This window comes from Watersipora subatra, chromosome 10 (assembly GCF_963576615.1).
Source record: "Watersipora subatra chromosome 10, tzWatSuba1.1, whole genome shotgun sequence".
Lineage (NCBI taxonomy): Eukaryota > Metazoa > Bryozoa > Gymnolaemata > Cheilostomatida > Watersiporidae > Watersipora > Watersipora subatra.
Window position 1 is genome coordinate 31,870,777 of NC_088717.1, and position 27,900 is coordinate 31,898,676.

Here is a 27,900-nt window from a genome sequence, read left to right on the forward strand (position 1 = left end):
GTAAAGGTAGTAAGAAGTGTTACCCGTTGAGTAAGTATAGATTAGGTCAGATCAGGTCGCCGTCAAGACACATCAGGCTATTTCCGGTGCAAGAATGTAAAAGACCCTTGTCTTAGCCTTCATCTTCGTTGACTTTCGCTTCCGGTTATAGCCACTCACTACAGTAAACGCAACCATGAAACCATGCTACCGATGAAAGCTCTTGTGACCAATTGTGACATGTCGTAGTCTTTACCGTGGCCGCTTATATTAGCTTGCTGTAATAAAAGTTGAAATAATTTTAATTTAGAATCTGTAAAAAAGCGGATTACTACTCAATTTCTTTACGTAAATGGCCACAAAAAGAGTAGCTGGGACAATGAATCGGTAGCAGTAAAAGCCAATGTGTAAAATGTGCTCATCAGCCTACTACAGTGCACCCTCAGGATACGATGTTGATCCGTTCCAGGGTTGGCATCGTATAATGAAACAATCGTATGTAGGTGTATAGAAACCATAGTTTATAGAATCGATAATCTATAAACCATAATTATATAATGCAAACATCCCCAGGTATATAAGTGCTGTACATATTGAAAATTATTAACCTAATAGTATGCTAACCTTAGTAACTATAGTTACCTACAGTGACTTTAGTATATTTAGTGAATTTATTGAATATGATCTGCATTAAAATGTAACGTAATGGCAGTTTGTCCTACGCTATGGTTGTAGTTTCATTCCACTTCATTTCCAACCCTAATGATAACATAGATGTCACCAGCCAAAATTGCAAAAAACAGTGCACCCTCAGGATACGATTTTGATCCGAAAAAATCGTATGTAGGGTATAGAAACTATAATAATTATATAATGCAAACATCCCCTGGTAAATAATCATCAAAATTTTATATAAGTGCTGTACATGTTAATAATTGGTGACAAAAAAGCATGTTAACCTTAGTAACTATAGTTACCTACAGTAACTTTATGATATTTAGTGTATTTATTGCTTATGATCTGCATTAAAATGTAACGCTACAATGTCTATGAGCAGTACTACGTACCGTAGAAAGTTCTTACCTTCAAGACAGGCGTACGTATAACAAAAACTTTGAGTTCACTTTATATAAGTTTACCTTACTAAATACCCACTACTAAAGCGAAGCTTTAGTAGTGGGTATTTAGTTGGTATTCTCAACTATTTTACTAAACTTGAACTTTTTATTACTAAAAGTTTATCACTTATCAGCTTCGGTTTTCGCTTTCACTATAACTGTTAGGGGGCCTGTTTCACTATAACTGTTAGGGGGCCTGTTTCACTATAACTGTTAGGGGGCCTGTTTCACTATAACTGTTAGGGGGCCTGTTTCACTATAACTGTTAGGGGACCTGTTTCACTATAACTGTTAGGGGACCTGTTTCACTATAACTTTTAGGGGACCTGTTTCACTATAACTGTTAGGGGACCTGTTTCACTATAACTTTTAGGGGACCTGTTTCACTATAACTGTTAGGGGGCCTGTTTCACTATAACTGTTAGGGGACCTGTTTCACTATAACTTTTAGGGGACCTGTTTCACTATAACTTTTAGGGGACCTGTTTCACTATAACTGTTAGGGGACCTGTTTCACTATAACTGTTAGGGGGCCTGTTTCACTATAACTGTTAGGGGACCTGTTTCACTATAACTGTTAGGGGGCCTGTTTCACTATAACTGTTAGGGGACCTGTTTCACTATAACTGTTAGGGGGCCTGTTTCACTATAACTGTTAGGGGACCTGTTTCACTATAACTGTTAGGGGACCTGTTTCACTATAACTGTTAGGGGACCTGTTTCACTATAACTGTTAGGGGGCCTGTTTCACTATAACTGTTAGGGGACCTGTTTCACTATAACTGTTAGGGGGCCTGTTTCACTATAACTGTTAGGGGACCTGTTTCACTATAACTGTTAGGGGACCTGTTTCACTATAACTTTTAGGGGACCTGTTTCACTATAACTGTTAGGGGACCTGTTTCACTATAACTTTTAGGGGACCTGTTTCACTATAACTGTTAGGGGGCCTGTTTCACTATAACTGTTAGGGGACCTGTTTCACTATAACTTTTAGGGGACCTGTTTCACTATAACTTTTAGGGGACCTGTTTCACTATAACTGTTAGGGGACCTGTTTCACTATAACTGTTAGGGGGCCTGTTTCACTATAACTGTTAGGGGACCTGTTTCACTATAACTGTTAGGGGGCCTGTTTCACTATAACTGTTAGGGGACCTGTTTCACTATAACTGTTAGGGGGCCTGTTTCACTATAACTGTTAGGGGACCTGTTTCACTATAACTGTTAGGGGACCTGTTTCACTATAACTGTTAGGGGACCTGTTTCACTATAACTGTTAGGGGGCCTGTTTCACTATAACTGTTAGGGGACCTGTTTCACTATAACTGTTAGGGGGCCTGTTTCACTATAACTGTTAGGGGACCTGTTTCACTATAACTGTTAGGGGACCTGTTTCACTATAACTGTTAGGGGACCTGTTTCACTATAACTGTTAGGGGACCTGTTTCACTATAACTGTTAGGGGACCTGTTTCACTATAACTGTTAGGGGGCCTGTTTCACTATAACTGTTAGGGGACCTGTTTCACTATAACTGTTAGGGGGCCTGTTTCACTATAACTGTTAGGGGACCTGTTTCACTATAACTGTTAGGGGACCTGTTTCACTATAACTTTTAGGGGACCTGTTTCACTATAACTGTTAGGGGACCTGTTTCACTATAACTTTTAGGGGACCTGTTTCACTATAACTGTTAGGGGGCCTGTTTCACTATAACTGTTAGGGGACCTGTTTCACTATAACTGTTAGGGGACCTGTTTCACTATAACTGTTAGGGGACCTGTTTCACTATAACTGTTAGGGGACCTGTTTCACTATAACTGTTAGGGGACCTGTTTCACTATAACTGTTAGGGGACCTGTTTAAAACATCTTCAACCTAATTCAGCAAGAAAACCCTAATGATGCGGTTTTCATAATAAAATAGATTTTGTTAGAAAGTTAATGGAAGTTGTCTGACCACTAGATCTTCTTTATGAAGGGATTGCAACTTCAACTTTGCTATTGGTTTTGAGGGGAAAATATTACCGTTTCACACACAAAAATTGCTGAACTGAAAGAGAAATCAGTCATTGTGTCTCTTTCAGGATTGTGAAAATATTTTTGGGGAACAACATTCGTTGTCTTTGCTATTTTGACGTACGTAATTGGCTCCCCGACAATAAGCAATTTGAACTCGGGAAGAATTTTGTTGAATTCATATGGTGAAACAGGATTTGTATGGTGAGGTGGAAAAACCATCATCATATTCCAAGGTATGTCAACACATACCTATGTGTTAGCACATACCTATGTGTCAGCACATACCTACGTGTCAACACATACCTATGTGTTAACACATACTTATGTGTCAGCACATACCTACGTGTCAGCACATACCTATGTGTTAGCACATACCTATGTGTCAGCACATATCTACGTGTCAACACATACCTATGTGTTAACACATACTTATATGTCAGCACATACCTACGTGTCAGCACATACCTATGTGTTAGCACATACCTATGTTTTAGCACATACCTATGTGTCAGCACATACCTACGTGTCAACACATACCTATGTGTTAACACATACTTATGTGTCAGCACATACCTACGTGTCAGCACATACCTATGTGTTAGCACATACCTACGTGTCAGCACAAACCTATGTGTTAGCACATACCTATGTGTCAGCACATACCTACGTGTCAGCACATACCTATGTTTTAGCACATACCTATGTGTCAGCACATACCTACGTGTCAACACATACCTATGTGTTAACACATACTTATGTGTCAGCACATACCTACGTGTCAGCACATACCTATGTGCTAGCACATACCTACGTGTCAGCACATACCTATGTGTTAGCACATATGTACCTATGTGTTAGCACATACCTATGTGTCAGCACATACCTACGTGTCAGCACATACCTATGTGTTAGCACATGCCTACGTGTCAGCACATACCTATGTGTCAACACATACCTATGTTTTAGCACATACCTATGTGTCAGCACATACCTATGTGTTAACACATACTTATGTGTCAGCACATACCTACGTGTCAGCACATACCTACGTGTCAACACATACCTATGTGTTAACACATACTTATATGTCAGCACATACCTACGTGTCAGCACATACCTACGTGTCAACACATACCTATGTGTTAACACATACTTATATGTCAGCACATACCTACGTGTCAGCACATACCTATGTGTTAGCACATACTTATGTGTCAGCACATACCTACGTGTCAGCACATACCTATGCATGCCTTACTATTTACCATTTGTCTGTCTGTCTGTCTGTCTATACCTCACCACAGCCTCTACTTATATAAATTTTAAATTCTTGTTGACAGATCTACAAACGGGTGCTCATTGGTCCTCCTGTCGGTACCGCTTCCATTATCAAGTTTTACAATGATGTCTACATGCAAAGTATGAAAGCTTACCTTCTGCAGTTCACCTCGGAAAGACGGCCACCACCTTCTCCCGGCCCAAAGGTTGGCCACAGTCCCCATAAAAGTTCCCCAATCAGGTGGGATAGTGCTGTCTTTCATGCAACCTTGTCTTTCATGCAACTAAGTTGTAGCTTCTGGTCTGTCATTAGCGTATCGCGTAGACCAGTCGTCCCCAACCTTTTTCTGACCGCGGACCGGTCAATGCTTGACTATTTTATTGCGAACCAGACATAGTTGGAGGATTGAAATAATAATAACAGCAAATGTAGTAACAGTAAATTGAAGTTTTAGATACAATATAAATGTAATTGTAATTTTGATACGCCTTGTTTGTTTCGACTAGTTTATTATTTTTATTAATTTCATTCCTTTTATGGTTGATGATAACGGTAATTTTACAAAAAGTTAAAGGGAGCTCTTACCTTAAACGTCGATTTACATCGGTTCTTTTCATTTTCTTGACAGCATTGTCTACTCTGCAAAGGAAAAATATTGCAAAATATTTCATGTACCTAAAAGTACAACAAAAATATGGCTTTACTACACATATTAGGAGCGGGTGTCTGTCTGACCATCCGTCATCAGGGTTCGAGGTTAGGATGAAGGATAAGATTGCTTTCGACAAAACTAAAACTCGTGATATCAAGCTTGGTATATCGACACTCGGACACCTACACCAATATATAGCCTTTAAGTATTTATGAATAATTGCGCAGCTACTTATTTTATACGCTTCGTCGAAACACCTAATGATCTCTAACGGCAAACCAGATTGCTAAGGTATTAGTACATATATACATAAATAGAGAGATCCCTATACGTACTGTGCAGTAGAGTACCTGCAGTAGAGTACCTGCAGTAGAGTACCTGCAGTAGAGTACCTGCCGTAGAGTACCTGCAGTAGAGTACCTGCAGTAGAGTACCTGCAGTAGAGTACCTGCAGTAGAGTACCTGCTGTAGAGTATCTGCTGTAGAGTACAGTTGTCTCATCACGTGTAGACAACTACCGCATGCATGCGTTTGTTTTCCAGGAATGGATTTACTCCATGCAGCCAATTTCCCTTTTAGGATCAGTGAGACCATAACTATCTCTCCATTGAAATCAGGAGTTCAGATGTCACCGAGAACCGGTCTTCTTTACTGTTTTAATGGTTATGAGGTAAAAGATGTGCTCTCATTGAAATACTTTACTAATAATCATATATGTTCCTAGAGCTGAAATAATATACACTCTAGTTATATTGCTCATATATTGTAATGCGCTCATTTTATTGCTATGCACTAATGTTATTGTCTTGCGCTAAAGATATTGCCATACACTAATAGTATTACTCCGCACTAATGTTAATGTCGTGCACTCATGGTAATGATATGGTGGTCGCGATAGGGTCTGAAAAAACTGCGAACAGCCAGTGACGCTCCTAGGCCATTGGCCCCTGCACCTGTGGCGGCCACCAAGAGACTCAAGTTTGATGAACCCTCTGGAGAGGCTTGTGAGTATCCCCGTCTAGCAATTTCCTTCCACTTTTCTCTCGGGGTTCTGTTTGACCTTGGGTTGTCTACTGTACTCGAACTCAACAGAGACTTGAACAGGTCCAGTTGGCAGTGTATATGCATATTGTTTTAAAGCCCTGATAACCGAACACTTGCCTTATCACAATCGTGTTCGATGCTAAAAATATTTTATTGGATTCGTCTCGGGCCATCAATAGAGGAATAATGATAACTGTCAGTCACGTATTACTGACAGGAAGCGTGTAGAGGATAACTTCTCATTGACAAGTAAGCGTGGTAATAAATTAATGCTTATCGTGTTTTCCATTCATTGATAGGCATTGTCTCTGTGATTTCATACTCGTACTCCTATGGTAATCAGCAAGCACCCTCTGTATGCAATATTTGCCTCTGAGCTTTATATGTCAAAGAGATGGTTCGAACTGCTAGGCTCAAACTATAATAACATGTGATATAATATTCAGATATTCAGATTGCACCAGTAAAGTTTAACCTTGGTTTGCGTTAGCTAAATAATTTATCCATCACAAACTACAGCTGGACAACCAACTCAAACCAACTCAAAGTTTTTTAGACTTGGGCAAGCAAATAAACCTGTCAACAGTTTTTATATCCTTATAACAGTTAGTAGCGCTCGATGTTGGCAGCGCTCGATGTTGGCAGCGCTCGATGTTGGCAGCGCTCGATGTTGGCAGCGCTCGATGTTGGCAGCGCTCGATGTTGGTAGCGCTCGATGTTGGCAGCGCTCGATGTTGGTAGCACTCGATGTTGGTAGCACTTGATATTGGCAGCACTCGATGATGGCAGCATTCGATGTTGGCAGAACTCGATGTTGGCAGCACTTGATGTTGGCAGCATTCGATGTTGGCAGCAATCTATGTTGACAGCACTCGATGTTGGTAGCGTTCGATGTTGGCAGCGTTCGATGTTGGCAGCGTTCGATGTTGGCAGCGTTCGATGTTGGCAGCATTAGATTTTAGCAGCATTCGATGTTGGCAGCACTTGATGTTGGCAGCATTCGATGTTGGCAGCACTCGATGTTGGCAGCATTCGATGTTGGGAGCACTTGATGTTGGCAGCACTCGATGCAGTCGATGCAGTACAGCCTACCATTAACTTACCAGGCTCGACTAGCATGTGCATCCAATTTAATGTTTGTTCATCAATAGAAATACTCAAGACTTGATAACTTTTGCTACATCAATAGAAATAGTCAAGATTTGATAACTTCTGCTACATCAATAGAAATAGTCAAGATTTGATAACTTCTGCTACATCAATAGAAATAGTCAAGATTTGATAACTTCTGCTACATCAATAGAAATAGTCAAGATTTGATAACTTCTGCTACATCAATAGAAATAGTCAAGATTTGATAACTTCTGCTACATCAATAGAAATACTCAGGAATTATTAACCATCATTGAACAAGTGTTAAGCAATTATCAGAATGTTGGCTAAGACCTCCACTCATTTATTTTTGTGGATCAACAATAAAACTTGACTCTATTAGACTAAGAGGTGTCTGCTTTTCTCCTTGGACTATTTTTAAATGAATGAAAATGAAATTATTTGTTTCATATCTACGGGTAGTAATAAACAATGGTTTTCTTATTCGCTGAACACCTGCATAAAATTGATAAAAAAAGCTTTTAATGGACAAGTTAAATTCTCCTTCCTCTTGGTCAGTGCTAAACAAGAGTTTTTTTCTCATTTTACTAGCTGTGCGACCCGACGTTGCCCGAGTAATAAAAGTCTTTATACAGAAAATTTATTTTCATTTAACATATACCAACAGTTACCATTCTAACTTTCAAACTTCATATCATGAGAAAAGTGTTTTGTGTAGTTGAAATAAATTAAGAGAGAAAATAAAAACAATTGCAAAAGTTGTCAAACTTAGTCAAACAACTGAAACTTTCAAACTTTGTATCATGAAAAAATGGTTTTGTGCAGGACAACTGAATGAAAAATAAATAAAACAACTGTAAAAGTTTTCAAACAATTGTAAGTTTAGAATTTCATAACCTGAAAGAAGTATTTCATTGAAATAAATTAGAAAGAAAAATATAAATTTCGCGGTGTTTAAATGTAAATATGAAATCATTAGACAGTAATGGCTAACTATAGTCTATTTCGTTACGATGACAATCAAAATTTATTTGGTTGACAATTATATGATTTCAGTTTGTTTCAGTGTTGGCATGTGAAAATATCGTAGGCTATAGACGTACATAGAGTGGTATAGAAACCCATAGTCATCTAATGCAATTACCTCCTGGTAAAAATCATCATCGTTGAAAATAGTACCAAAATACTATGTTAACCTTAGTAACTATAGGTACCTACAATGACTTTAGTATTAGCTGTACTACCCGGCGTTGCCCGGGTATTAAAAAAGTCTTGGCACAGAAAGTTGATTTGTATTTAACATATAACAACATTTGCCATTCTAACTTTCAAACTACATATCTTGAAAAAAGATTTGTGCAATTGAAATGAATTAAGAGAGAAAATAAAAACAGCTGTAAAGGTTTTCAAACTTTGTCAAAGAACTTTTAAACCCATATTTCCTCTTATCACGAGGAAAATGTTTCAAATAAAATTTAAAAAATTAAACGAGTATAAAAATGTTTAGATGTGAATGTGAAATAATTAGCAAGTAATAGCTAAATTAAGCCGGTTTTGCTATGACTGCGATGAAAGATTATTCGGTAATGATAAAATTAATACGAACTGGGAAAACAAAATAAATGTCCTGAATATGTAGAATTAATAATAACAATTCTTGCATAGAAGTGTGTGTATAAAAAGATTACTGTTCCACTAAAAGCTATGCATCATAAGTTTCAATACGACGATACTGGAATTGGCCTTGAGCCCAGATATAGTAATTGAACCTTAGGAAAAATATTTCTTAACGGCGTCATAATGCATGGGCGCATTGCTAAAATAATTAGCACGCGCATGGTGTATGCGGTATATGAAAATGTCTTTGGCCACTATGCCGTTCTAGCTCAGTGGTAGAGCGTCCGGATAAGAAACTTATCGATGCAACCATCGTGAGTCCATCAGATTGGGGAATTTTATTGTTAGATTTTAATAGCTATAGCTGAAGAGACACACATACACATATACATACACATACTTTGAGAAATATATACGTATATTATATATATATATTATATAACAACACTGATACAACAACTAGTAGGAAAGCAACAGCACTGATACAATAACTAGTAGGACATATATATATATATATATATATATATATATATATATATATATATATATATATATATATATATATATAGATAGATGTCCTACTAGTTATTGTATCAGTGTTGTTGCTGTCCTACTAGTTGTTGTATCAGTATTGTTGCTGTCCTACTAGTTATTGTGGCAGTGTTGCTGCTGTCATACGAGTTATTGTAACACTTGTTGTTGCTGTCTTAGTCGTTTCATCTAAACATTCTTTTAGACTCGTAGAGGCATATTGGTTTGTGACTATGGCTTGTTGATCCATAGGAGTCATGGGACGATTGGAAGGATGATGTGTTCAACTGCTTGTCTTCATCTCAGGCTACAAAGGTGCTACACGTGTCATCCTCAAAATGACACACTACTCCATATAAAGTATTCTTTTTGCGTTTCTCAAGGCCCATCTCTATTTTGCTATGACTGTTTTACTACAGTCACTTGTTAGCATCCTTCGTTTGTCAGCAATTGATCTATTTTTATGGGTAGCTATTATTTTAAGATGAAACTTATTATTTCATGTTTTATGTAGGTTATGAATCAATGAGTAATATATTATAGAATATATTTATTTGCTGTAGCTCTGCGGATGATGTTTTTTAACCTATGATCAAAATGATGTGAATTTAATCATGGATAGATAGATGGCTGTTCATGACATAGATGAATTTTTAATAAGTAAAGATACTAGATATACAGTGTGTCTCATAAGCATTGTTTGATAAATAAAGATACTACATATACAGTGTGTGTCACAAGCATTGTTTGATAAATAAAGATACTACATATACAGTGCGTGTCACAAGCATTGTTTGATAAATAAAGATACTACATATACAGTGGGTGTCACAAGCATTGTTTGATAAATAAAGATGCTACATATACAGTGTGTGTCATAAGCATTGTTTGATAAATAAAGATACTACATATACAGTGTGTCTCACAAGCATTGTTTGATAAATAAAGATACTACATATAGAGTGTGTCTCACAAGCATTGTTTGATAAATAAAGATACTACATATACAGTGGGTGTCACAAGCATTGTTTGATAAATAAAGATACTACATATACGGTGCGTGTCATAAGCATTGTTTAATAAATAAAGATACTACATATACAGTGTGTCATAAGCATTGTTTGATAAATAAAGATATATGTACATATACACGTACGTGAAAATACTTCGACGAATGAGCTTGCATGAAAGTATAAACAGAAGCAAATCGTTTTCAACTACGTCCGATTTGAGCCGTTCTGAATGACTTGGATTAACTGTTCGTTTTTGAGCTTTTAGGAGCTTGTACTCATATTTCCACATATTTTGCACCTATAACACAGCAGAGTTATTATTATTAGTTATTATTATTATATATGTTAGTGTTATCATTTCAATCCTCACCTACAAGTTGAATGTGAATATGTTAGTGTTATCATTTCAATCCTCAACTACAAGTTGAATGTGAATATGTTAGTGTTATCATTTCAATCCTCACCTACAAGTTGGATGTGAATATGTTAGTGTTATCATTTCAATCCTCACCTACAAGTTGGATGTGAATATGTTAGTGTTATCATTTTAATCCTCACCTACAAGTTGAATGTGAATATGTTAGTGTTATCATTTTAATCCTCACCTACAAGTTGAATGTGAATATGTTAGTGTTATCATTTCAATCCTCACCTACAAGTTGAATGTGAATATGTTAGTGTTATCATTTCAATCCTCACCTACAAGTTGGATGTGAATATGTTAGTGTTATCATTTCAATCCTCAACTACAAGTTGAATGTGAATATGTTAGTGTTATCATTTCAATCCTCAACTACAAGTTGAATGTGAATATGTTAGTGTTATCATTTCAATCCTCACCTACAAGTTGGATGTGAATATGTTAGTGTTATCATTTCAATCCTCAACTACAAGTTGGATGTGAATATGTTAGTGTTATCATTTCAATCCTCAACTACAAGTTGAATGTGAATATGTTAGTGTTATCATTTCAATCCTCAACTACAAGTTGAATGTGAATATGTTAGTGTTATCATTTCAATCCTCACCTACAAGTTGAATGTGAATATGTTAGTGTTATCATTTCAATCCTCACCTACAAGTTGAATGTGAATATGTTAGTGTTATCATTTCAATCCTCACCTACAAGTTGAATGTGAATATGTTAGTGTTATCATTTCAATCCTCACCTACAAGTTGAATGTGAATATGTTAGTGTTATCATTTCAATCCTCAACTACAAGTTGGATGTGAATATGTTAGTGTTATCATTTCAATCCTCACCTACAAGTTGAATGTGAATATGTTAGTGTTATCATTTCAATCCTCAACTACAAGTTGGATGTGAATATGTTAGTGTTATCATTTTAATCCTCACCTACAAGTTGGATGTGAATATGTTAGTGTTATCATTTCAATCCTCAACTACAAGTTGAATGTGAATATGTTAGTGTTATCATTTCAATCCTCACCTACAAGTTGGATGTGAATATGTTAGTGTTATCATTTCAATCCTCACCTACAAGTTGAATGTGAATATGCTAGTGTTATCATTTCAATCCTCAACTACAAGTTGAATGTGAATATGTTAGTGTTATCATTTCAATCCTCACCTACAAGTTGAATGTGAATATGTTAGTGTTATCATTTCAATCCTCACCTACAAGTTGAATGTGAATATGTTAGTGTTATCATTTCAATCCTCACCTACAAGTTGAATGTGAATATGTTAGTGTTATCATTTCAATCCTCACCTACAAGTTGGATGTGAATATGTTAGTGTTATCATTTCAATCCTCAACTACAAGTTGAATGTGAATATGTTAGTGTTATCATTTCAATCCTCAACTACAAGTTGAATGTGAATATGTTAGTGTTATCATTTCAATCCTCACCTACAAGTTGGATGTGAATATGTTAGTGTTATCATTTCAATCCTCAACTACAAGTTGAATGTGAATATGTTAGTGTTATCATTTCAATCCTCACCTACAAGTTGAATGTGAATATGTTAGTGTTATCATTTCAATCCTCACCTACAAGTTGGATGTGAATATGTTAGTGTTATCATTTCAATCCTCACCTACAAGTTGGATGTGAATATGTTAGTGCTATCATTTCAATCCTCACCTACAAGTTGAATGTGAATATGTTAGTGTTATCATTTCAATCCTCACCTACAAGTTGAATGTGAATATGTTAGTGTTATCATTTCAATCCTCACCTACAAGTTGAATGTGAATATGTTAGTGTTATCATTTCAATCCTCACCTACAAGTTGAATGTGAATATGTTAGTGTTATCATTTCAATCCTCACCTACAAGTTGAATGTGAATATGTTAGTGTTATCATTTCAATCCTCACCTACAAGTTGGATGTGAATATGTTAGTGTTATCATTTCAATCCTCAACTACAAGTTGAATGTGAATATGTTAGTGTTATCATTTCAATCCTCAACTACAAGTTGAATGTGAATATGTTAGTGTTATCATTTCAATCCTCAACTACAAGTTGGATGTGAATATGTTAGTGTTATCATTTCAATCCTCAACTACAAGTTGGATGTGAATATGTTAGTGTTATCATTTCAATCCTCACCTACAAGTTGAATGTGAATATGTTAGTGTTATCATTTCAATCCTCAACTACAAGTTGGATGTGAATATGTTAGTGTTATCATTTTAATCCTCACCTACAAGTTGGATGTGAATATGTTAGTGTTATCATTTTAATCCTCACCTACAAGTTGGATGTGAATATGTTAGTGTTATCATTTCAATCCTCACCTACAAGTTGAATGTGAATATGTTAGTGTTATCATTTCAATCCTCACCTACAAGTTGGATGTGAATATGTTAGTGTTATCATTTCAATCCTCACCTACAAGTTGAATGTGAATATGTTAGTGTTATCATTTCAATCCTCACCTACAAGTTGAATGTGAATATGTTAGTGTTATCATTTCAATCCTCACCTACAAGTTGGATGTGAATATGTTAGTGTTATCATTTCAATCCTCAACTACAAGTTGAATGTGAATATGTTAGTGTTATCATTTCAATCCTCACCTACAAGTTGAATGTGAATATGTTAGTGTTATCATTTCAATCCTCACCTACAAGTTGAATGTGAATATGTTAGTGTTATCATTTCAATCCTCACCTACAAGTTGAATGTGAATATGTTAGTGTTATCATTTCAATCCTCACCTACAAGTTGAATGTGAATATGTTAGTGTTATCATTTCAATCCTCACCTACAAGTTGGATGTGAATATGTTAGTGTTATCATTTCAATCCTCACCTACAAGTTGGATGTGAATATGTTAGTGCTATCATTTCAATCCTCACCTACAAGTTGAATGTGAATATGTTAGTGTTATCATTTCAATCCTCACCTACAAGTTGAATGTGAATATGTTAGTGTTATCATTTCAATCCTCACCTACAAGTTGGATGTGAATATGTTAGTGCTATCATTTCAATCCTCACCTACAAGTTGAATGTGAATATGTTAGTGTTATCATTTCAATCCTCAACTACAAGTTGAATGTGAATATGTTAGTGTTATCATTTCAATCCTCAACTACAAGTTGAATGTGAATATGTTAGTGTTATCATTTCAATCCTCACCTACAAGTTGAATGTGAATATGTTAGTGTTATCATTTCAATCCTCACCTACAAGTTGAATGTGAATATGTTAGTGTTATCATTTCAATCCTCAACTACAAGTTGAATGTGAATATGTTAGTGTTATCATTTCAATCCTCAACTACAAGTTGAATGTGAATATGTTAGTGTTATCATTTCAATCCTCAACTACAAGTTGAATGTGAATATGTTAGTGTTATCATTTCAATCCTCACCTACAAGTTGGATGTGAATATGTTAGTGTTATCATTTCAATCCTCACCTACAAGTTGAATGTGAATATGTTAGTGTTATCATTTCAATCCTCACCTACAAGTTGGATGTGAATATGTTAGTGTTATCATTTCAATCCTCACCTACAAGTTGAATGTGAATATGTTAGTGTTATCATTTCAATCCTCACCTACAAGTTGAATGTGAATATGTTAGTGTTATCATTTCAATCCTCACCTACAAGTTGAATGTGAATATGTTAGTGTTATCATTTCAATCCTCACCTACAAGTTGGATGTGAATATGTTAGTGTTATCATTTCAATCCTCAACTACAAGTTGAATGTGAATATGTTAGTGTTATCATTTCAATCCTCAACTACAAGTTGAATGTGAATATGTTAGTGCTATCATTTCAATCCTCACCTACAAGTTGAATGTGAATATGTTAGTGTTATCATTTCAATCCTCAACTACAAGTTGAATGTGAATATGTTAGTGTTATCATTTCAATCCTCAACTACAAGTTGAATGTGAATATGTTAGTGTTATCATTTCAATCCTCACCTACAAGTTGGATGTGAATATGTTAGTGTTATCATTTCAATCCTCACCTACAAGTTGAATGTGAATATGTTAGTGTTATCATTTCAATCCTCACCTACAAGTTGGATGTGAATATGTTAGTGTTATCATTTCAATCCTCACCTACAAGTTGAATGTGAATATGTTAGTGTTATCATTTCAATCCTCACCTACAAGTTGGATGTGAATATGTTAGTGTTATCATTTCAATCCTCACCTACAAGTTGAATGTGAATATGTTAGTGTTATCATTTCAATCCTCACCTACAAGTTGAATGTGAATATGTTAGTGTTATCATTTCAATCCTCACCTACAAGTTGAATGTGAATATGTTAGTGTTATCATTTCAATCCTCAACTACAAGTTGAATGTGAATATGTTAGTGTTATCATTTCAATCCTCACCTACAAGTTGGATGTGAATATGTTAGTGTTATCATTTCAATCCTCACCTACAAGTTGAATGTGAATATGTTAGTGTTATCATTTCAATCCTCACCTACAAGTTGGATGTGAATATGTTAGTGTTATCATTTCAATCCTCACCTACAAGTTGAATGTGAATATGTTAGTGTTATCATTTCAATCCTCACCTACAAGTTGGATGTGAATATGTTAGTGTTATCATTTCAATCCTCACCTACAAGTTGAATGTGAATATGTTAGTGTTATCATTTCAATCCTCACCTACAAGTTGAATGTGAATATGTTAGTGTTATCATTTCAATCCTCACCTACAAGTTGAATGTGAATATGTTAGTGTTATCATTTCAATCCTCACCTACAAGTTGAATGTGAATATGTTAGTGTTATCATTTCAATCCTCACCTACAAGTTGAATGTGAATATGTTAGTGTTATCATTTCAATCCTCAACTACAAGTTGGATGTGAATATGTTAGTGTTATCATTTCAATCCTCAACTACAAGTTGAATGTGAATATGTTAGTGTTATCATTTCAATCCTCACCTACAAGTTGAATGTGAATATGTTAGTGTTATCATTTCAATCCTCAACTACAAGTTGGATGTGAATATGTTAGTGTTATCATTTCAATCCTCAACTACAAGTTGAATGTGAATATGTTAGTGTTATCATTTCAATCCTCAACTACAAGTTGAATGTGAATATGTTAGTGTTATCATTTCAATCCTCAACTACAAGTTGAATGTGAATATGTTAGTGTTATCATTTCAATCCTCACCTACAAGTTGGATGTGAATATGTTAGTGTTATCATTTCAATCCTCACCTACAAGTTGAATGTGAATATGTTAGTGTTATCATTTCAATCCTCAACTACAAGTTGAATGTGAATATGTTAGTGTTATCATTTCAATCCTCACCTACAAGTTGAATGTGAATATGTTAGTGTTATCATTTCAATCCTCACCTACAAGTTGAATGTGAATATGTTAGTGTTATCATTTCAATCCTCACCTACAAGTTGAATGTGAATATGTTAGTGTTATCATTTCAATCCTCAACTACAAATTGGATGTGAATATGTTAGTGTTATCATTTCAATCCTCACCTACAAGTTGAATGTGAATATGTTAGTGTTATCATTTCAATCCTCACCTACAAGTTGAATGTGAATATGTTAGTGTTATCATTTCAATCCTCACCTACAAGTTGAATGTGAATATGTTAGTGTTATCATTTCAATCCTCACCTACAAGTTGGATGTGAATATGTTAGTGTTATCATTTCAATCCTCACCTACAAGTTGAATGTGAATATGTTAGTGTTATCATTTCAATCCTCAACTACAAGTTGGATGTGAATATGTTAGTGTTATCATTTCAATCCTCACCTACAAGTTGAATGTGAATATGTTAGTGTTATCATTTCAATCCTCAACTACAAGTTGAATGTGAATATGTTAGTGTTATCATTTCAATCCTCACCTACAAGTTGAATGTGAATATGTTAGTGTTATCATTTCAATCCTCAACTACAAGTTGAATGTGAATATGTTAGTGTTATCATTTCAATCCTCAACTACAAGTTGGATGTGAATATGTTAGTGTTATCATTTCAATCCTCACCTACAAGTTGAATGTGAATATGTTAGTGTTATCATTTCAATCCTCAACTACAAGTTGAATGTGAATATGTTAGTGTTATCATTTCAATCCTCACCTACAAGTTGAATGTGAATATGTTAGTGTTATCATTTCAATCCTCAACTACAAGTTGAATGTGAATATGTTAGTGTTATCATTTCAATCCTCACCTACAAGTTGGATGTGAATATGTTAGTGTTATCATTTCAATCCTCAACTACAAGTTGAATGTGAATATGTTAGTGTTATCATTTCAATCCTCAACTACAAGTTGAATGTGAATATGTTAGTGTTATCATTTCAATCCTCAACTACAAGTTGAATGTGAATATGTTAGTGTTATCATTTCAATCCTCACCTACAAGTTGAATGTGAATATGTTAGTGTTATCATTTCAATCCTCAACTACAAGTTGAATGTGAATATGTTAGTGTTATCATTTCAATCCTCAACTACAAGTTGAATGTGAATATGTTAGTGTTATCATTTCAATCCTCACCTACAAGTTGGATGTGAATATGTTAGTGTTATCATTTCAATCCTCACCTACAAGTTGGATGTGAATATGTTAGTGTTATCATTTCAATCCTCACCTACAAGTTGAATGTGAATATGCTAGTGTTATCATTTCAATCCTCACCTACAAGTTGGATGTGAATATGTTAGTGTTATCATTTTAATCCTCACCTACAAGTTGGATGTGAATATGTTAGTGTTATCATTTCAATCCTCACCTACAAGTTGGATGTGAATATGTTAGTGTTATCATTTCAATCCTCAACTACAAATTGAATGTGAATATGTTAGTGTTATCATTTCAATCCTCACCTACAAGTTGAATGTGAATATGTTAGTGTTATCATTTTAATCCTCAACTACAAGTTGAATGTGAATATGTTAGTGTTATCATTTCAATCCTCACCTACAAGTTGAATGTGAATATGCTAGTGTTATCATTTCAATCCTCACCTACAAGTTGGATGTGAATATGTTAGTGTTATCATTTCAATCCTCACCTACAAGTTGAATGTGAATATGTTAGTGTTATCATTTCAATCCTCACCTACAAGTTGGATGTGAATATGTTAGTGTTATCATTTCAATCCTCAACTACAAGTTGAATGTGAATATGTTAGTGTTATCATTTCAATCCTCACCTACAAGTTGGATGTGAATATGTTAGTGTTATCATTTCAATCCTCAACTACAAGTTGAATGTGGATATGCTAGTGTTATCATTTCAATCCTCGCCTACAAGTTGGATGTGAATATGTTAGTGTTATCATTTTAATCCTCACCTACAAGTTGAATGTGAATATGCTAGTGTTATCATTTCAATCCTCACCTACAAGTTGGATGTGAATATGTTAGTGTTATCATTTTAATCCTCACCTACAAGTTGAATGTGAATATGTTAGTGTTATCATTTCAATCCTCACCTACAAGTTGAATGTGAATATGTTAGTGTTATCATTTCAATCCTCACCTACAAGTTGAATGTGAATATGTTAGTGTTATCATTTCAATCCTCAACTACAAGTTGAATGTGAATATGTTAGTGTTATCATTTCAATCCTCACCTACAAGTTGAATGTGAATATGTTAGTGTTATCATTTCAATCCTCACCTACAAGTTGAATGTGAATATGTTAGTGTTATCATTTCAATCCTCACCTACAAGTTGAATGTGAATATGTTAGTGTTATCATTTCAATCCTCACCTACAAGTTGAATGTGAATATGTTAGTGTTATCATTTCAATCCTCACCTACAAGTTGAATGTGAATATGTTAGTGTTATCATTTCAATCCTCACCTACAAATTGGATGTGAATATGTTAGTGTTATCATTTTAATCCTCACCTACTAATTGGATGTGAATATGTTAGTGTTATCATTTTAATCCTCACTTACAAGTTGAATGTGAATATGTTAGTGTTATCATTTCAATCCTCACCTACAAGTTGGATGTGAATATGTTAGTGTTATCATTTTAATCCTCACCTACAAGTTGAATGTGAATATGTTAGTGTTATCATTTCAATCCTCACCTACAAGTTGAATGTGAATATGTTAGTGTTATCATTTCAATCCTCACCTACAAGTTGAATGTGAATATGTTAGTGTTATCATTTCAATCCTCAACTACAAGTTGAATGTGAATATGTTAGTGTTATCATTTCAATCCTCACCTACAAGTTGAATGTGAATATGTTAGTGTTATCATTTCAATCCTCACCTACAAGTTGAATGTGAATATGTTAGTGTTATCATTTCAATCCTCACCTACAAGTTGGATGTGAATATGTTAGTGTTATCATTTTAATCCTCACCTACAAGTTGAATGTGAATATGTTAGTGTTATCATTTCAATCCTCACCTACAAGTTGAATGTGAATATGTTAGTGTTATCATTTCAATCCTCACCTACAAGTTGAATGTGAATATGTTAGTGTTATCATTTCAATCCTCAACTACAAGTTGAATGTGAATATGTTAGTGTTATCATTTCAATCCTCACCTACAAGTTGAATGTGAATATGTTAGTGTTATCATTTCAATCCTCACCTACAAGTTGAATGTGAATATGTTAGTGTTATCATTTCAATCCTCACCTACAAGTTGAATGTGAATATGTTAGTGTTATCATTTCAATCCTCACCTACAAGTTGAATGTGAATATGTTAGTGTTATCATTTCAATCCTCACCTACAAGTTGAATGTGAATATGTTAGTGTTATCATTTCAATCCTCACCTACAAGTTGAATGTGAATATGTTAGTGTTATCATTTCAATCCTCAACTACAAGTTGAATGTGAATATGTTAGTGTTATCATTTCAATCCTCACCTACAAGTTGAATGTGAATATGTTAGTGTTATCATTTCAATCCTCAACTACAAGTTGGATGTGAATATGTTAGTGTTATCATTTCAATCCTCACCTACAAGTTGAATGTGAATATGTTAGTGTTATCATTTTAATCCTCACTTACAAGTTGAATGTGAATATGTTAGTGTTATCATTTCAATCCTCACCTACAAGTTGGATGTGAATATGTTAGTGTTATCATTTTAATCCTCACCTACAAGTTGAATGTGAATATGTTAGTGTTATCATTTCAATCCTCAACTACAAGTTGAATGTGAATACGCTAGTGTTATCATTTTAATCCTCACCTACAAATTGGATGTGAATATGTTAGTGTTATCATTTTAATCCTCACCTACAAGTTGAATGTGAATATGTTAGTGTTATCATTTCAATCCTCACCTACAAGTTGAATGTGAATATGTTAGTGTTATCATTTCAATCCTCAACTACAAGTTGAATGTGAATATGTTAGTGTTATCATTTCAATCCTCACCTACAAGTTGAATGTGAATATGTTAGTGTTATCATTTCAATCCTCACCTACAAGTTGAATGTGAATATGTTAGTGTTATCATTTCAATCCTCACCTACAAGTTGAATGTGAATATGTTAGTGTTATCATTTCAATCCTCACCTACAAGTTGGATGTGAATATGTTAGTGTTATCATTTCAATCCTCACCTACAAGTTGAATGTGAATATGTTAGTGTTATCATTTCAATCCTCACCTACAAGTTGAATGTGAATATGTTAGTGTTATCATTTCAATCCTCAACTACAAGTTGGATGTGAATATGTTAGTGTTATCATTTCAATCCTCACCTACAAGTTGAATGTGAATATGTTAGTGTTATCATTTCAATCCTCACCTACAAGTTGAATGTGAATATGTTAGTGTTATCATTTCAATCCTCACCTAAAAATTGGATGTGAATATGTTAGTGTTATCATTTCAATCCTCACCTACAAGTTGAATGTGAATATGCTAGTGTTATCATTTCAATCCTCACCTACAAGTTGAATGTGAATATGTTAGTGTTATCATTTCAATCCTCACCTACAAATTGGATGTGAATATGTTAGTGTTATCATTTCAATCCTCACCTACAAGTTGAATGTGAATATGTTAGTGTTATCATTTCAATCCTCACCTACAAGTTGGATGTGAATATGTTAGTGTTATCATTTCAATCCTCACCTACAAGTTGAATGTGAATATGTTAGTGTTATCATTTCAATCCTCAACTACAAGTTGAATGTGAATATGCTAGTGTTATCATTTCAATCCTCACCTACAAGTTGAATGTGAATATGTTAGTGTTATCATTTCAATCCTCAACTACAAGTTGAATGTGAATATGCTAGTGTTATCATTTTAATCCTCACCTACAAGTTGAATGTGAATATGTTAGTGTTATCATTTCAATCCTCACCTACAAGTTGAATGTGAATATGTTAGTGTTATCATTTCAATCCTCAACTACAAGTTGAATGTGAATATGTTAGTGTTATGATTTCAATCCTCAACTACAAGTTGAATGTGAATATGTTAGTGTTATCATTTCAATCCTCACCTACAAGTTGGATGTGAATATGTTAGTGTTATCATTTCAATCCTCACCTACAAGTTGGATGTGAATATGTTAGTGTTACCATTTCAATCCTCACCTACAAGTTGAATGTGAATATGCTAGTGTTATCATTTCAATCCTCACCTACAAGTTGGATGTGAATATGTTAGTGTTATCATTTTAATCCTCACCTACAAGTTGGATGTGAATATGTTAGTGTTATGATTTCAATCCTCACCTACAAGTTGGATGTGAATATGTTAGTGTTATCATTTCAATCCTCAACTACAAGTTGAATGTGAATATGTTAGTGTTATCATTTCAATCCTCAACTACAAGTTGAATGTGAATATGTTAGTGTTATCATTTCAATCCTCACCTACAAGTTGAATGTGAATATGTTAGTGTTATCATTTCAATCCTCAACTACAAGTTGGATGTGAATATGTTAGTGTTATCATTTCAATCATCAACTACAAGTTGGATGTGAATATGTTAGTGTTATCATTTCAATCCTCACCTACAAGTTGAATGTGAATATGTTAGTGTTATCATTTCAATCCTCAACTACAAGTTGAATGTGAATATGTTAGTGTTATCATTTCAATCCTCAACTACAAGTTGAATGTGAATATGTTAGTGTTATCATTTCAATCCTCAACTACAAGTTGAATGTGAATATGTTAGTGTTATCATTTCAATCCTCAACTACAAGTTGAATGTGAATATGTTAGTGTTATCATTTCAATCCTCAACTACAAGTTGAATGTGAATATGTTAGTGTTATCATTTCAATCCTCACCTACAAGTTGAATGTGAATATGTTAGTGTTATCATTTCAATCCTCAACTACAAGTTGGATGTGAATATGTTAGTGTTATCATTTCAATCCTCACCTACAAGTTGGATGTGTATATGTTAGTGTTATCATTTCAATCCTCAACTACAAGTTGAATGTGAATATGTTAGTGTTATCATTTCAATCCTCACCTACAAGTTGAATGTGAATATGTTAGTGTTATCATTTCAATCCTCACCTACAAGTTGAATGTGAATATGTTAGTGTTACCATTTCAATCCTCACCTACAAGTTGAATGTGAATATGCTAGTGTTATCATTTCAATCCTCACCTACAAGTTGGATGTGAATATGTTAGTGTTATCATTTCAATCCTCACCTACAAGTTGAATGTGAATATGTTAGTGTTATCATTTCAATCCTCACCTACAAGTTGGATGTGAATATGTTAGTGTTATCATTTCAATCCTCAACTACAAGTTGAATGTGAATATGTTAGTGTTATCATTTCAATCCTCACCTACAAGTTGGATGTGAATATGTTAGTGTTATCATTTCAATCCTCAACTACAAGTTGAATGTGGATATGCTAGTGTTATCATTTCAATCCTCACCTACAAGTTGGATGTGAATATGTTAGTGTTATCATTTTAATCCTCACCTACAAGTTGAATGTGAATATGCTAGTGTTATCATTTCAATCCTCACCTACAAGTTGGATGTGAATATGTTAGTGTTATCATTTTAATCCTCACCTACAAGTTGAATGTGAATATGTTAGTGTTATCATTTCAATCCTCACCTACAAGTTGAATGTGAATATGTTAGTGTTATCATTTCAATCCTCACCTACAAGTTGAATGTGAATATGTTAGTGTTATCATTTCAATCCTCAACTACAAGTTGAATGTGAATATGTTAGTGTTATCATTTCAATCCTCACCTACAAGTTGAATGTGAATATGTTAGTGTTATCATTTCAATCCTCACCTACAAGTTGAATGTGAATATGTTAGTGTTATCATTTCAATCCTCACCTACAAGTTGAATGTGAATATGTTAGTGTTATCATTTTAATCCTCAACTACAAGTTGAATGTGAATATGTTAGTGTTATCATTTCAATCCTCACCTACAAGTTGGATGTGAATATGTTAGTGTTATCATTTTAATCCTCACCTACAAGTTGAATGTGAATATGTTAGTGTTATCATTTCAATCCTCACCTACAAGTTGAATGTGAATATGTTAGTGTTATCATTTTAATCCTCACTTACAAGTTGAATGTGAATATGTTAGTGTTATCATTTCAATCCTCACCTACAAGTTGAATGTGAATATGTTAGTGTTATCATTTTAATCCTCAACTACAAGTTGAATGTGAATATGTTAGTGTTATCATTTCAATCCTCACCTACAAGTTGGATGTGAATATGTTAGTGTTATCATTTTAATCCTCACCTACAAGTTGAATGTGAATATGTTAGTGTTATCATTTTAATCCTCACTTACAAGTTGAATGTGAATATGTTAGTGTTATCATTTCAATCCTCACCTACAAGTTGAATGTGAATATGTTAGTGTTATCATTTCAATCCTCACCTACAAGTTGAATGTGAATATGTTAGTGTTATCATTTCAATCCTCAACTACAAGTTGGATGTGAATATGTTAGTGTTATCATTTCAATCCTCACCTACAAGTTGAATGTGAATATGTTAGTGTTATCATTTCAATCCTCACCTACAAGTTGAATGTGAATATGTTAGTGTTATCATTTCAATCCTCACCTACAAATTGGATGTGAATATGTTAGTGTTATCATTTCAATCTTCACCTACAAGTTGAATGTGAATATGTTAGTGTTATCATTTCAATCCTCACCTACAAGTTGAATGTGAATATGTTAGTGTTATCATTTCAATCCTCACCTACAAATTGGATGTGAATATGTTAGTGTTATCATTTCAATCCTCACCTACAAGTTGAATGTGAATATGTTAGTGTTATCATTTCAATCCTCACCTACAAGTTGGATGTGAATATGTTAGTGTTATCATTTCAATCCTCACCTACAAGTTGAATGTGAATATGTTAGTGTTATCATTTCAATCCTCAACTACAAGTTGAATGTGAATATGCTAGTGTTATCATTTCAATCCTCACCTACAAGTTGAATGTGAATATGTTAGTGTTATCATTTCAATCCTCAACTACAAGTTGAATGTGAATATGCTAGTGTTATCATTTTAATCCTCACCTACAAGTTGAATGTGAATATGTTAGTGTTATCATTTCAATCCTCACCTACAAGTTGAATGTGAATATGTTAGTGTTATCATTTCAATCCTCAACTACAAGTTGAATGTGAATATGTTAGTGTTATCATTTCAATCCTCAACTACAAGTTGAATGTGAATATGTTAGTGTTATCATTTCAATCCTCACCTACAAGTTGGATGTGAATATGTTAGTGTTATCATTTCAATCCTCACCTACAAGTTGGATGTGAATATGTTAGTGTTATCATTTCAATCCTCACCTACAAGTTGAATGTGAATATGCTAGTGTTATCATTTCAATCCTCACCTACAAGTTGGATGTGAATATGTTAGTGTTATCATTTTAATCCTCACCTACAAGTTGGATGTGAATATGTTAGTGTTATCATTTCAATCCTCACCTACAAGTTGGATGTGAATATGTTAGTGTTATCATTTCAATCCTCAACTACAAGTTGAATGTGAATATGTTAGTGTTATCATTTCAATCCTCAACTACAAGTTGAATGTGAATATGTTAGTGTTATCATTTCAATCCTCACCTACAAGTTGAATGTGAATATGTTAGTGTTATCATTTCAATCCTCAACTACAAGTTGGATGTGAATATGTTAGTGTTATCATTTCAATCCTCAACTACAAGTTGGATGTGAATATGTTAGTGTTATCATTTCAATCCTCACCTACAAGTTGAATGTGAATATGTTAGTGTTATCATTTCAATCCTCAACTACAAGTTGAATGTGAATATGTTAGTGTTATCATTTCAATCCTCACCTACAAGTTGAATGTGAATATGTTAGTGTTATCATTTCAATCCTCAACTACAAGTTGAATGTGAATATGTTAGTGTTATCATTTCAATCCTCAACTACAAGTTGAATGTGAATATGTTAGTGTTATCATTTCAATCCTCAACTACAAGTTGAATGTGAATATGTTAGTGTTATCATTTCAATCCTCACCTACAAGTTGAATGTGAATATGTTAGTGTTATCATTTCAATCCTCAACTACAAGTTGGATGTGAATATGTTAGTGTTATCATTTCAATCCTCACCTACAAATTGGATGTGAATATGTTAGTGTTATCATTTCAATCCTCAACTACAAGTTGAATGTGAATATGTTAGTGTTATCATTTCAATCCTCACCTACAAGTTGAATGTGAATATGTTAGTGTTATCATTTCAATCCTCACCTACAAGTTGAATGTGAATATGTTAGTGTTACCATTTCAATCCTCACCTACAAGTTGAATGTGAATATGCTAGTGTTATCATTTCAATCCTCACCTACAAGTTGGATGTGAATATGTTAGTGTTATCATTTCAATCCTCACCTACAAGTTGAATGTGAATATGTTAGTGTTATCATTTCAATCCTCACCTACAAGTTGGATGTGAATATGTTAGTGTTATCATTTCAATCCTCAACTACAAGTTGAATGTGAGTATGTTAGTGTTATCATTTCAATCCTCACCTACAAGTTGGATGTGAATATGTTAGTGTTATCATTTCAATCCTCAACTACAAGTTGAATGTGGATATGCTAGTGTTATCATTTCAATCCTCACCTACAAGTTGGATGTGAATATGTTAGTGTTATCATTTTAATCCTCACCTACAAGTTGAATGTGAATATGCTAGTGTTATCATTTCAATACTCACCTACAAGTTGGATGTGAATATGTTAGTGTTATCATTTTAATCCTCACCTACAAGTTGAATGTGAATATGTTAGTGTTATCATTTCAATCCTCACCTACAAGTTGAATGTGAATATGTTAGTGTTATCATTTCAATCCTCACCTACAAGTTGAATGTGAATATGTTAGTGTTATCATTTCAATCCTCAACTACAAGTTGAATGTGAATATGTTAGTGTTATCATTTCAATCCTCAACTACAAGTTGAATGTGAATATGTTAGTGTTATCATTTCAATCCTCACCTACAAGTTGAATGTGAATATGTTAGTATTATCATTTCAATCCTCACCTACAAGTTGAATGTGAATATGTTAGTGTTATCATTTTAATCCTCAACTACAAGTTGAATGTGAATATGTTAGTGTTATCATTTCAATCCTCACCTACAAGTTGGATGTGAATATGTTAGTGTTATCATTTTAATCCTCACCTACAAGTTGAATGTGAATATGTTAGTGTTATCATTTCAATCCTCACCTACAAGTTGAATGTGAATATGTTAGTGTTATCATTTTAATCCTCACCTACAAGTTGAATGTGAATATGTTAGTGTTATCATTTCAATCCTCACCTACAAGTTGAATGTGAATATGCTAGTGTTATCATTTCAATCCTCACCTACAAGTTGGATGTGAATATGTTAGTGTTATCATTTTAATCCTCACCTACAAGTTGAATGTGAATATGTTAGTGTTATCATTTCAATCCTCACCTACAAGTTGAATGTGAATATGTTAGTGTTATCATTTCAATCCTCACCTACAAGTTGAATGTGAATATGTTAGTGTTATCATTTCAATCCTCAACTACAAGTTGAATGTGAATATGTTAGTGTTATCATTTCAATCCTCACCTACAAGTTGAATGTGAAAATATGTTAGTGTTATCATTTCAATCCTCACCTACAAATTGGATGTGAATATCTTAGTGTTATCATTTCAATCCTCACCTACAAGTTGAATGTGAATATGTTAGTGTTATCATTTCAATCCTCACCTACAAGTTGAATGTGAATATGTTAGTGTTATCATTTCAATCCTCACCTACAAGTTGAATGTGAATATGTTAGTGTTATCATTTCAATCCTCACCTACAAGTTGGATGTGAATATGTTAGTGTTATCATTTTAATCCTCACCTACAAGTTGAATGTGAATATGTTAGTGTTATCATTTCAATCCTCACCTACAAGTTGAATGTGAATATGTTAGTGTTATCATTTCAATCCTCACCTACAAGTTGAATGTGAATATGTTAGTGTTATCATTTCAATCCTCAACTACAAGTTGAATGTGAATATGTTAGTGTTATCATTTCAATCCTCACCTACAAGTTGAATGTGAATATGTTAGTGTTATCATTTCAATCCTCACCTACAAGTTGAATGTGAATATGTTAGTGTTATCATTTCAATCCTCACCTACAAGTTGGATGTGAATATGTTAGTGTTATCATTTTAATCCTCACCTACAAGTTAATGTGAATATGTTAGTGTTATCATTTCAATCCTCACCTACAAGTTGAATGTGAATATGTTAGTGTTATCATTTCAATCCTCAACTACAAGTTGAATGTGAATATGTTAGTGTTATCATTTCAATCCTCACCTGCAAGTTGAATGTGAATATGTTAGTGTTATCATTTCAATCCTCACCTACAAGTTGAATGTGAATATGTTAGTGTTATCATTTCAATCCTCACCTACAAGTTGAATGTGAATATGTTAGTGTTATCATTTCAATCCTCACCTACAAGTTGAATGTGAATATGTTAGTGTTATCATTTCAATCCTCACCTACA

At 33.9% G+C, this 27,900-nt stretch overlaps 1 protein-coding gene across 3 annotated transcripts in view; it reads left to right on the plus strand.

The window, feature by feature from the left end:
- LOC137406268 (retinoblastoma-associated protein-like) overlaps window positions 1-10,086 on the plus strand; it is a 42,188-nt gene extending 32,102 nt beyond the window's left edge. For 2 of the 3 annotated variants that reach the window (XM_068092808.1, XM_068092810.1), the window contains 4 exons: window positions 4,461-4,639; window positions 5,631-5,721; window positions 5,950-6,055; window positions 9,562-10,086. In XM_068092808.1, the coding sequence (XP_067948909.1) occupies window positions 4,461-4,639; window positions 5,631-5,721; window positions 5,950-6,055; window positions 9,562-9,569 (384 nt within the window). In that variant the 3' untranslated portion in view covers window positions 9,570-10,086. The remainder of the gene's footprint in view (window positions 1-4,460; window positions 4,640-5,630; window positions 5,722-5,949; window positions 6,056-9,561) is intronic. The other variant, XM_068092809.1, reaches the window with a different exon arrangement.
- Window positions 10,087-27,900: the final 17,814 nt, after the last annotated feature.